This window comes from Triplophysa dalaica, chromosome 4, assembly GCF_015846415.1.
Source record: "Triplophysa dalaica isolate WHDGS20190420 chromosome 4, ASM1584641v1, whole genome shotgun sequence".
NCBI classification, from domain to species: Eukaryota; Metazoa; Chordata; class Actinopteri; order Cypriniformes; family Nemacheilidae; genus Triplophysa; species Triplophysa dalaica.
The window spans coordinates 10123108-10136035 of NC_079545.1; the positions used below are offsets into that span (position 1 = coordinate 10123108).

General features: G+C 37.6%; 1 protein-coding gene across 1 annotated transcript; it reads left to right on the forward strand.

Annotated features, from left to right (window-relative positions):
* Window positions 1-2470: 2470 nt before the first annotated feature.
* Window positions 2471-12894, forward strand: mtmr8 (myotubularin related protein 8). Its single transcript, XM_056746270.1, has 14 exons — window positions 2471-2616; window positions 3953-4075; window positions 4525-4687; window positions 4777-4934; window positions 5054-5182; window positions 7611-7745; window positions 8229-8361; window positions 8572-8681; window positions 9570-9695; window positions 10125-10174; window positions 10476-10676; window positions 10840-10968; window positions 11077-11203; window positions 11291-12894. Exons 1-14 carry the CDS (start codon window positions 2593-2595, stop codon window positions 11582-11584), a joined length of 1902 nt encoding a protein of 633 aa, XP_056602248.1. The 5' UTR covers window positions 2471-2592; the 3' UTR covers window positions 11585-12894.
* Window positions 12895-12928: the final 34 nt, after the last annotated feature.

Sequence of the window (12928 nt, forward strand, 5' to 3'; positions counted from 1 at the left end):
ACAGTCTGTTATGTAAATCATATCATGGTACTAAAGAGCCATCTAGGGTCTTTAGATCCATTAGCAGACACTGTTTTTGAAAGCACTTTACAACATTGAAAATGGAAAGTAAAATGCAATGCACCACAACACACCAAAAGTGTATTGGAAATACCACTGTTAATTACTGAAGAGCAATGCTGGAGCATAAGATGAACATTTGTACCAGACATAATTATTTAGACATCTCTGTCATTCAGTACAACCTTCTCGACATGCCTAAACCTGGGAGAGTGCGAATGAGATACATGAAATGATACCAGTTAAATGGAGCTGGCTCGAATGATAGACAGCGTTTAGATCCACCTCCAGATTCAGAAATTATCTTGAAGGGTCGGATTCTTGTCTGTTTTCTTTATCTGATTCTCTGCTTTAGAGATTCCTAAGCACGTTTGCTTCTTCGGCACCTGAAGGCCAAACTAGAAATGTTAGGAATCAGATATCCACCACTGCACATTTTTCACTGTTGTTCTGAGTTGATGTTGTGATCTGTGACCTGTTTATAACATGACACAATTTAATTGTGTTCATTTGTTGTCTCGTGTTCAACAGCAAAATGTGTATTTTGTGCTTTTGTGCATGGAGGGACTTAGCAGGTATTCGAGAGGGAATTTGACTTAAGCTTGATTAGCTGTATGTTAATGTATTTCATTAGTGCGTGTGTTATCAGATAACTGAGCCTAAGGGTCGGGGGTCATTATAAGGACAATGGGTTGAGCAATGGGGGTCCTCCCCAGCAATTAGGCAAATCTGTTTTGGCCACCCTGCAGGAATAACCCCCATGAGCTGTACGTGTCTGGATGTATGTAGGGGTTAATGAAATATCCAGATTTGTTTAAGCTTGTATCCAACAAAAAAGCAAAGTTAGTTTTTTTGTGCACCATTACACTAATGTAATTAGTAGTTTATCTGTGACTTATGTCACATTACTGTATATAAGCTTAGATAAGAGGAACAACTTATGGGGTCTTTAACCCTTGGACACAAAGTGGTCACTGCAGTGGACAGCTAACTAAAAGCCCTTTTCTCCTAAATGCAATGGTTTCTATGGTGGAACTGAATATCAGCATATAGAGTGCTCTCTGCTGCTCCACTCCATTGGGGTTTATTCAGTGGTCAGTCATTGTAACTGCATGTGAATTTCCTCTGAATCCAATATGGCCGACAGACAGCCATACTTGCTGACTCCTTCTGGCATATCTTGTCAATCCTTCTATTCCAGAAGTATCTTAGAAGACAAATATGATAATTTACAGTAACATCTTAGTAACAATATTATTATTTTATTTCAGGTGAGTAGAAAAATTACAATTAACCATGTGTCCAATGAAGTAGACATAATGCATCGCCAATTATATTTTCAACACAAGTCATGTAATTGATTCACCCTTTCTTGTAAGACTTTTGTTTGTAAGTCAGTATATTTTTGTTAAATTTATAGGATATTTGTGTGAAAATACACATTTCTGTGCAGATTAACAATTCATATTTTGTCATATTTTGTAGACGGCAAGTGCAGCAAAGAATAGGGAAGCCTATAGAATAGGCCAGGAAATTCCCTCTGACTCCAGTGATGATGAGTATAGTGGCAACAGTTATGATTATTGGTTGCCTGAGAACAGTAGACACAATAAAGCTGAGGATGAGGGAGATGCAGACCGTCAGGATGCAAAAAGTCAGGATGCTGAGCGTCAAGATGGTGAGGGCCAGGATGTAGAGGGAGGTCAGCAAGATTGTTTAAAAAAAAATTTAAGTACAAAATTAAACGATTGTTCATGAATTGACCAAAAACACAATTTAATTAATTTTCACATTAAGTTCATACTGTTTTATGTTAAGCACTCATGCGCATGTAGTCCACTGGATCGGACAGCTCTGTAACTTTATGAAAAAATCATATTTTTTCCAAAAAGTGGAAGTTTGTTTTTTTCATACCCTAAGAAGAAAGCAAACACTTATGAAAATACCTTGACTCAGGCTTTCATAAATCATGCATCAGAGGGTTAATATAGTGGGGATAAAGAAAATAAAGAAATTATATTAAGAAATTGTAAAAGAAATTGATTTTCTTCACTCAATTTGAAATTTTGTGAAAATAACGCGTCGTTCAAAGCCATAAAATACCTCGGATTTGGGGATATTTCGACAAGAAACCCGGAAGTAACGCATGAATTTAGTAACATAAAAAGCAATTAGGAATATTAAAAAGTTAATTTTACAAATGATTCAGTAGCATTAAAACATCACAACTGTTCATTCAAATTAAAACAGCGCCGTTACAGAAATTATTTCCTGTTGAAAGTGAGAAATATCATAAATCCGAGGTGGCTTGAACTATCATAGGAAGCAAAAGGGCGAACAAATGAGATCACGTCGATTAACCACTTCTCGCGATATGTGGACATGTCAGCTGACATGGTTGTAGTCTTCACGTCAGGAAGGAACGCAGGGGCTCTCACTTAATCCGATTTCCTGAAAGAATATGATACCTAGCAAGCTAAACACACAAATAGCGAAAGTGTAACTTGGACGGATGATAACCGAGTGAAAAAGATGGAGCACATAATTACGCCAAAGGTAGGGCTGAATCAACAGGTGCGTTCGTGCAAAGGGACAGTTCTCATAGGCTCATATATTTAGAACAGACCCTCACCCTTGATCATCAATTTCAGACCCTTGATAGATCTAAAAGCATGCCGCAGGTAGCACTTTATGAAGTGTTAAAATAGTTTTTAAACGCGTTCAGTTTTGCTTCCTGAATGTCGCAAGCTTTTAGTGAGTATGTATGGACTGAAACGAGTTGTCAATTCACAAGTTTAAAATATGAATATGAAGACCATAAATCCTTCTCTTGAAAGCCTAATCTGAGTTTGCAGGACAGGTAAATACATGTATGATTCTTTGCCAAAATTATAAGCGACTGTAACTCTTACGAATGTTTCTGGTCTTATACATAACATTATAAAGTTATTAGACAATACTAAGTTAATTGCTGATTCTTCTTGACATTTATGATTTAGATAAAAGATGTGTATGACACATAGATATGTCAGTTCAGAGTGTGTATAAGATGTTGTCAGGTTGTAGAATCAGCAGTACTCCAGGAAATACAAAAACGAGATAACTCCGTTTAAAAAAAATAAAAACATGTTTTTATTTGTGTTTTATTGTTTTAGTTGGGTGTATTTTTTGTTAGTATGGCTTAAATCAAAATTAACCAACTGCAGGTTGATGGATATTAATTGGAATGCACCATAAAACAAACTCATCTCATTTTGGAACCAAACTCTTGACATCACAAGGTTGTGTTCAAGACCAAAAGTCAACCACTACAATCTAAACCAAATCCACCATTGTTTGGTTTTGGTCTGGCTTTCATGACAAAATGGACTGCTTTATAAAGACGCTTCATTGTCACTCATTTTATTAAAGGATCTTGGTATCGATTTCTCACAAATGACCAACAAAGATTTTCCATTTTATTCTAATTGGAGTTTTCTATAGTTCTGTTTTTCTTATTATTTACTGAACAGATTAGTGCTCATTTAATTCATAGAGTGGCAATACAATTTGATAAACAGGCAAAATGAATCAGACTTTGATGCAAATAAAGTCTTATTTAGTGCTGAAGTGGCATCTTCTGCTATAATGATGTTTCATTGCCTGTTATTCAATAACTAAAATTACAAAAGTGTAGAGACAGGGGTTGTAACCAGGGGAAAAGGACATGCTGACAGCGTGTTAAATTTAGTTTAAGCATTTCTCTGGGATTTCCTCTCCATTGTGTTAAACACCAACTGGATTGTGGGTTCTGCTTAGGCTTTTTGACCCTTGCAGTCATTTGCTACTACTTTGTTTGTTATGCACAGACAGTTAATCATGCACAAATGCATTTCTGATTGGGTTGTTACAGGTGGAAGATGTGAAACTACAAAATAGATATACAGAAAAGAAATCTACTCTGGGAACTCTGTATCTGACCGCTACTCACCTTATCTATGTGGAACAAACCAACAACGCACGCAAAGAAACATGGGTAAATATAGGCCAATAGAATAGGGCGGCATGATTGTTTAGCTGCAAGGATTGTCTTTTTATAAGCAGTTAAATGTAATAAATGTTAATATGTATCACTGATGTTATATATCATTTGCTGATTGTTGTTTGGTCATTGAAATGGAATAAAGACACCTGTTGAGTCTGTTACTCTTCTGTAAACTATATGTTGCCAAAGGCAAATCCCAACAGCTTGAGTCTGGCCACACTCGAAGTGTGACATTATTTAAATATATACAGACAAAAATTTGGATGGCAAAAATACAAACATGCTATTAGTAAGTCAATTCAGTTTATTTTTAGATGCACCCGATGAAGAAAATGGCTGGAAGATAATGATACAGCACAATAGAATGGGGCATGAGAAATCATTTGAAAGGGTGAGATAAATCTAATGAAAACGGTTGTGTCGAACCCCTGTGTTTGAAGGTGTTACATCATCACATCTCGTCTGTGGAAAAGCATCCATTAACCACATCAGGTTGTCCGCTCCTGATCCACTGCAAAACCTTCCAGGAGCTTCACCTGCTGTTTCAAAGAGAGCGAGATTGCCAGGACATCTACCAGTCACTGCTGCGTCTGTCTCAACCAGGTATACAAACACAGTAGTTAACTAAATGAGTGTATTTCTTCTGTTCCTTTTGCACACTTGTGCATACTCAGACTTTTGTATCGCTATAGTCAGAGCGGAAGAGCTGTATGCGTTCCTCTATAATCCACATCAAAATGAGGACGACAGGAGGTGTGGCTGGGAACTCATTGATGTATCAAATGACTTCCGTAGAATGGGTCTTTCCAATGAACACTGGGAAATCAGCCACCTCAACAAGAACTATGAGGTAGCATCTTCCTGTGTCTCAACCATCTTGTAACCAAGATTTCACAACAGCTTATCTTTTGTATCAACGACTGTTGCTGACACACTCTAATGGAAATGTTTCTTGACTTTCTCACACAGATCTGTAGCACTTATCCGTCTGTCCTAGGACTCCCCAAAAATGCCAGTGTTGCCACAGTAACAGGCAGTGCCAAGTTTAGGAGCCGCGGCCGACTGCCTGTCCTGTCTTACTATCACAAGGATATGAAGGTATGCTCATACTTCATAATTGCACACAATTGCTCTCTGTATAATTTTATTAATATAATTGAAAATTTTTGTAAACTAAACATAAAATAAACTTGGCCAAGGTGTGTGTGTCCAATTAAATAGTCTTAAGATATTGTTCTATTTTTTTATGTTAAAGGACTCATTAAATGAGCACTTTCAACAAGTCGTTTTGATTTATTAGTATCATCATGTAATGTCTGGAACACATTTGCTTAACTCATTCCCCGCCAGCCTTTTTTTAAAAAAGTTGCCAGCCTATGCTAGCGTTTTTTTAACATTTTCACCAAAATTTAATGGTTCACAGTACATTTTCTGTAAAGAATATATGGACAAACAATATGTCAAATGAAAGAACAGAGTCTCTGCTTTTAAACAAAAGAAACCGTATTCTTCTATCTTCATTTGTTCATTTTTTATCATTACTTAGATGTGGGAGGGTTTCTTCAAAAATGCATCACTTTGATTAAACAGCTGAGATAATTAAAGTCTTTTGTCAAAGATTCCGCCCAGATTACACTCAGAACAATCATTAAAATCCGATAAGAAATATACGTTCTAGGTTCTGGGATTCTGTACTTTTTCCCAAAGGTGTGTAACAGCACCACCTGCTGTACGACAGTACAAAAACTGATTGCCGTAATTCGTCTTTGGCGGGGAACCGTTTTTTTTTTAATGACCAGATAACTCGTCAATGGCAGTGAAAGAGTTAAAAACACTCAATGGCTGTGTATATAAAACCCGTTTTGCCTCCTCAAACACAGCTAAGCGACAGCAACTCGTTTTGGTGCATGTCTCTTTGAATGAAAATATGAATGATAATAATTTACAGCGCATCCCACCCCCCTCCGGCCGGCGTGTCAACACAACACATGTGTAGTACTGCAATGGCAATGGTTTAGCTAAATTATGTTTCCTGAACTCCTCTGCGGTTAGTTTCATTTTAAACGTCTCAAATAATTAATCAGGAGACAATATAACCTGTCACAGCAAACAGCGCTCACGTTGTGCGTGTATGCTTGGCTAAGATCAACGGAATGCGCATCTGCTGATCTCAGCAGATTTACTTGGATTTAAGCGCTTGTCGTTGACAAGTTATCGTATGCTAACGTTATCCTCCTATATATATGATTAGATTAGATTAGATTAGATTCAACTTTATTGTCATTACACATATACAAGTACAGTGTAACGAAATGTAGTTTAGGTCTAACCAGAAGTGCAATTAGCAAGTGCAGATATACAGTGTGAATAAATACAGAATACAATATTAGGAAAATAATTTACGATGGGCATGTACTATGAAAATATGACAATCGGTATGTACTATGAAAAATATATACAGAAGGCTATCTACTGTGAACATTAGTGTACAGGAGGTTATGAGCAGATAACAATATAGACCATACAATAGTGCAAGTGACTTGAGTGTGCATTAGTTACAGACATTAGCTATTAAAGTTACAGTGCAGTAGATGAGTTAATGTGGTTATTAAAGGTACGGTGCAATACATGAGTAGATGCAGATATACAGTTACAGTGCAGTAGATGAGTTAGTGCAGTTATTGAAGCTATAGTGCAATAGATGAGTAGATGCAGTTAGTTATGCGATAGATGCAATAATGTAATAGATGAGTTACAGTGCAGTAGATGAGTTAATGCAGTTATTAAGGTTACAGTGCAGTGGATGAGTTAATGCAGTTATGAAAGTAGTCCATTAGTGCAAAGTGCAATATGGTATATGAATGTCAATTCAGACTGTTCATAAATATTACTTACATCGGCAGCTTTGTCTCATTCAGTTGGTCTCGATCCCTCTTGGGGAACAACTTTGAAGCTAATCCTGCTTGTACTGCATGTTGTGCATGAGCTTTAGCCATTGTGTCACGGGCAACACCGTGGGTGGAATTCACCTAAAATCAACGGAATGTGCACCTGCTGATCTCAGCGGAATTACCCACTGGCATAATGGCGCAACTGCATTTACAAATTAAAGTCTATTAAATACACGCAATGTTTTTTTTTTAGGACAACAAACATAATTTGCCGAGAGTCTGAGGCGGCACGATATTTAACGGAGGCGACCACCTCCAACTTTTCTACGCAGGAAAAATTTGATTGCTATTGGTAATTGTATTAACAAAATGCGCTCTGTATAGCAGTTTATACTTTTTGGGCTAAGTAGACACATGCAAGGGGACCTAAAAAAACATAAGGCTCCATTTTGTAAGGTCTTTATACACTTCTAATGACAGTTATGTATATTATTGCCTTTAGGTCAATACATCCTTCCAAGACATTACACACAGTACCTTTAAATGCATTGTCGCTTTAAAAGTCGCTTTAGTTATAGCATCTGCCAAACGTGTGCATTTATGTTATGTATTACTTTTGTATTTCTCTGTTGCAGGCTGCGATCTGTCGCTGCAGTCAGCCTTTGTCTGGTCTGAACTCTCGCTGCATGGAAGACGAGCAGATGCTTGAGGCCATCAGCCAGGCGAACCCCAACTGCCCTTTTATATACGTAGTGGACACGCGCCCTAAGGTGTGACCCTTAACCTTTCTATATGCATTAGTCGACAAATAACATGTTAACGTTTATCTTTAAACTTTAAACCCCAGCTGCTCTGTCATACATCCAGCAGTCACATAGCAGTGGTGTGATGTCTTAATCTTTCACCCTGTGACGTCTGACCCCCAACTGCCCTGCTATTTGTGTTGTGAACAAATAGGATAATGGATCATCTCATAGGAGTATTTAATGCATTGCAGTACTCTAAACTATATTTCATATTCGTAACATTTATACGATGTGTGTGTTCTATATGAATTGTATTAGTAATGTGTATACTGTCCTAGTTACTGTTTCCTGTCTCATGTTTCACTGATGTAAATGGAGAAACCACATTTCGGTTCCATTTTGTAGGACAGCGGTAACAATAAACCTTGACTTGATTTGACCTGACCTTCTGCATATCCTGCTACTGAACATGCACACACACTTAGAAATGTCTTTTGTGCCTGTCAGTTGAATGCAATGGCAAACCGCGCGGCTGGAAAAGGCTACGAGAATGAGGACAACTATTCCAATATCAGGTTCCAGTTTCAAGGGATTGAAAACATCCACGTCATGAGAAACAGCCTGCAAAAGCTGCTGGAGGGTGAGATGACACACTGTTGCTGTAGAAATATGCAGTGTGAACTCTATGTGAATTGGTTATTGGAAGTGTAGGTTGTTGATATTTCAGTTTTGTTTATAATGTGCTTCTCACAGTGTGCCAAGCAGCTTTACAGAAAACACCAATACTCGAAAATGAAATGAAATTTGGGAGCATGTGAGGTGATTTTTTATTTTGTCTTGGTGTTTACAGTGTGTTCTATGAAGTCCCCATCAATGAGTGACCATCTGACAGGGCTGGAGAGCTCCGGCTGGCTGAGGCACATCAAATCTGTGATGGATGCCGGTGTGTTCCTCGCAAAGGTACTGACCTTCATTCTATAACTGTAGAGATAGAGTGACTCTGTTCGGTGCACTATTTTTGACCCACTGCCTATATTTCAGCCCGTGTTCTCTGGTTTGTTACTTAGATTTGAGTGAAGTAACATTCAGCCAATCAAAAACCGAGTCATCTCTTGTGCGCATCTGCCAAGATGCATCTGTCAAGCTTCACATCAACTTATAGGAGTTGCACTCGTGATTTCTTTCTTTCATTTCATTTCTTTCTTTTATTTATTTTCTCTTTTGGCAGTTTTTAAGTAGCCTAAATGCGCCTCAGAAAAAGCAGAGCTACATCCTTTTCTCAAACACACACTGTAAGTATGTGTTATGTCGCGTTAACACGAATCACCTGATCGAATTAACACATAATGATTTGAATTATGCGAACAATGCGAAGTGACAAAAACAATATATGTGACACGACACATCTCGTCGAGTGTGTGTAATATTCTCTCCTACTGGCAAGTCGCTTCCTCGCTTTGGATGAAAGCGTCTGCTAAACGAGTAAATGTATAACTGATTATTGGGTTCTGTTCTCATTCCATTTTATGTTCAAATTGTTAAATAGATTTGATTATATGGCAAAGGGAGTGTGTTTCAATAGTGTTTACCAAGGTAGGCTATTTGCTATCATGGCATTCTCCAAAAAATGCTACTGAGGTGCTCTAAAATGCTATCTGGTATTCTATATAAAATGTATTTTATGAACATGTACATTATGTGCATAATGTTTTTGGCCTTTGAGGGTCACATCACCTGACAGCTGCCCCCCCTAATTTTAAAATGGCTGATACACCCTTGAGAGTGACTACTAACAGGTACTGATTTTTGATTAACTGACATTATTCAGCAGTTTTGTGTGTGTTAAAGGTTGTCTGTGATGAGAAAGCGAGTGTGTTAGTACATTGTTCAGATGGTTGGGACAGGACGGCTCAGGTGTGCTCTTTGGCTTGCATACTGCTGGACCCCTACTACAGAACCCTGAAAGGGCTCATGGTAATTACTCTGTAACATAACCTATCAGTGAATACTTATATTTACGTTACATTGTTTTATGATTTTTCTAATAAAGACGTTTTTATCATGTCATTTGAATGTTTTATGTAACTGAAAATTATTTGACACAAAATTGTATGTTTTTTTTGCTGACACAAACTTTTATGTACAATCAAATTGGCAAGACATTTCAACCAACTACTAGTGGTGAGTTGCTGTAACTTATAAGAATAAGTTGAAATCACTAGGATAAGTAAAATTATTGTAAAGACATTTTTAAATAATATACGTTGAAATGATTTACAACGCCAATTTGATTGTAGTAAAAATAAATACATAGTGAAAGTATAGCAATTAAGGGATTTTCATGTACATTAATGCATTAATATGCATACATGAATATTTGTCAGAATTGTATTTTATTTACAGGTTCTGATTGAAAAAGAATGGATCTCCTTTGGTCATAAATTCAGTCAAAGGTAAAATTATTTTCTGTCATTTGGTTACATTCGGTTCAGAACTTATATGAAAGTGACCAAGACACCTAACAAGCCTATGTAGTGAGTGATCTTGTGAGCTTAAGAAATGAAAACTAAGCAAAAGTTGAATATAATTAATGTTTCTATTATCTTAACAATGACGCTATATTATGTTTGTACGTCCATTTTTGTCGCGAAGACAGTAAGTGCATTAAAAACTAAAGACTAGAGATCACTAGAGGCACACTATTGTCATAGTCATACGCAGTTTTTCGTGACATCGTTTTCCTTGTTGCTCCAGGTGTGGCCATCTGGAAAGCGACCCGAAGGAAGTGTCTCCTGTCTTTACCCAGTTCCTAGAGTGCGTGTGGCAGCTTTCAGAGCAGTTTCCCTGTGCGTTCGAGTTTAACGAACGTTACCTCTTAGAAATCCACAACCAAGTCTATGGCTGCCAGTATGGAAACTTCATCGGCAACTGTCAGAAAGAAAGACAGGAGATGAGGTAATCTCACACACTTTCAAATAAATGCTATCTGAAGATGCAAAGTCACAAGTTCCGGTGCGTGCTTTCATGATGCTAAATTGTTAGCACAGCTGTGTATGTTTGTTAATAATGGTTTATAACCATGACCAAAATGGTTATAATTACAAAGTTTTGAATTTAGGTTGCGCGAGAAGACGTTTTCCTTGTGGCCTCATCTTTTGGAAAACCCTCATCAGTATCGGAACCCATTGTACCGGCGTTCATTAAAGAGCACAGTGCTCAGACCCAGCACTTTACCCCTTCACTTCAAGTACGGATTAGATCTCTTTTAAACACAAACCACAGAAACTCACTTTTAAGCAAGCACATATGTGTTTAAATTTAACAAATTTATACTGTTCTGTCTGTGTCTTCAAAGGTTCTGGTGTGGGATGTATAATCACTATGACAAAGGCATGCACCCAAAACAGTCTGTTGTAGACCAGCTGCTGTCCCTCATGCAGAGGCAGGTGGATGGAGAGAAAACCATGACTGATCTACAGAGGGTAAGTGGAGCTGTGGGTGTTGTAGTCTTTGTCGGTGTGTAAAGAGGCATACGATTGACATTACGTCTCCCTCTCTTTCATTTACAGCAGCTGGCAGTTGCCGACGGAGTTCTCCCTGATCTGTCTGGACCAATCAACGCATCTTCAAATCAGGACAGTCTGAGTGAGAAGACACCTACTGCTACTGTTGTCCAATCAAATGGAAGCTGCATCCCTTTGAATAACGGTGCTGCAAAGGAGGCGGGGATGGATTCAAAACAGTACAATGGGGAAGAAGGGGAGGAGCCAGCTGACAACCAGCACGGTGTGACCTCCTCAAAGGAAAAACCTGTTTCTGTGGAAACAGAGCATTCCAAGGAGGAGGTTCAAGAATCCTCTTGAGTCTCCATAGTTACAGAACAGACATTTTGACTGAAACCCCAAAGAACAAATGTCCAGAGTATTAAAAAGATATGGACAGTGCCGTTACCATGGAGATCTCTACACACTCCAACAACACAACAAAACATCCCTGAAGCTGTTCGTGATTCTGTCGTATTGTGTATTAGTTTTATAGCACTTGACAGATTGTTTGTACCTGTGATGTTTGTTCACTGAACGTTACTCAAATGCTCTATGAGTTTTCTAGTGTGTGAGTTGGTCTTCAAAAACATCATGAGCCATATGCTTTGAACAAAAACTGGTTTGGCTAGAAATAACCTTACATGTGATCTTGTTTAAATGCCATTATGATCAAACACGATGTTGGACTATTGTGCGGTAGACGTTTTAATGTATTTTATATTTACGCTTGATTTAAAAATGATTGCGTACAGCACATCGAGCCATACAAACTATTTACTTGTACAACGCAAAAATGAATCTGATTGATTCAGACACACCGCGGCTGTTGTGAGATTTAGTTTGATAAAGGGAACACAAGATATAGATTCAATTGATTATACGTTTTTGCACAAATTGATTTTGTGAGGTGTCCTGCACTTCACGTTGCCCTTTTATGCTTAAAAAGGCACAAAACTGAAAGGTTTTTTTGAGAGTTTGGAGAAAAGGGAAATGACGGGTGAATGCAATAAGCTTTTGCATTGTTTACACCTACAATGTAGTTTAAATGCCAATCAAAGGATCCAAAGCTCAGAAATTTGTCTGATGGCAGGCTCATCACATTTTGGACAATCATTTTGAATACATTGCATGTATATTTTTGCAAAACAACATTTTTAAGTATGTCTACTTATGATATTGATTTCAAAGCTTTTGTTCTAAATCCCTGACTGCTGTGGAGCAAGCTCAGGCTATAGAAATCATTTTAATTCTGTCTTAGCTGAGAAATCAATATTTTTTCCTTTATAGAGAATTTTGTTTGTTCAGGTCATGGTTTGTTTACATTTTTTTACTGATTAAATGCAAAGCAATAGCAGGATGGCAATAGCTAAAAATAATACAAAATTATAAGCCAAGGGAAATGTGTTACCACTGATATATAAGAGCTGTATGACAATCTGTGGTAACATCTGTCGTTTTTAAAGTTTAACCAAACAAAGACTGTTGCTCTGTGTAATGACTGTTGATGTCAAATCATTTTGTACACGCTTGTTTTGATCATTGCACTTTTTATACATGTTTGGTGTGCACCATTGAATCAAAATGGATGTTTTCTTTAAATAAATACACCTTTTCTACACTGTGCATTATATTATGAGAACCATGTTTGGCTGATTTGTTTGT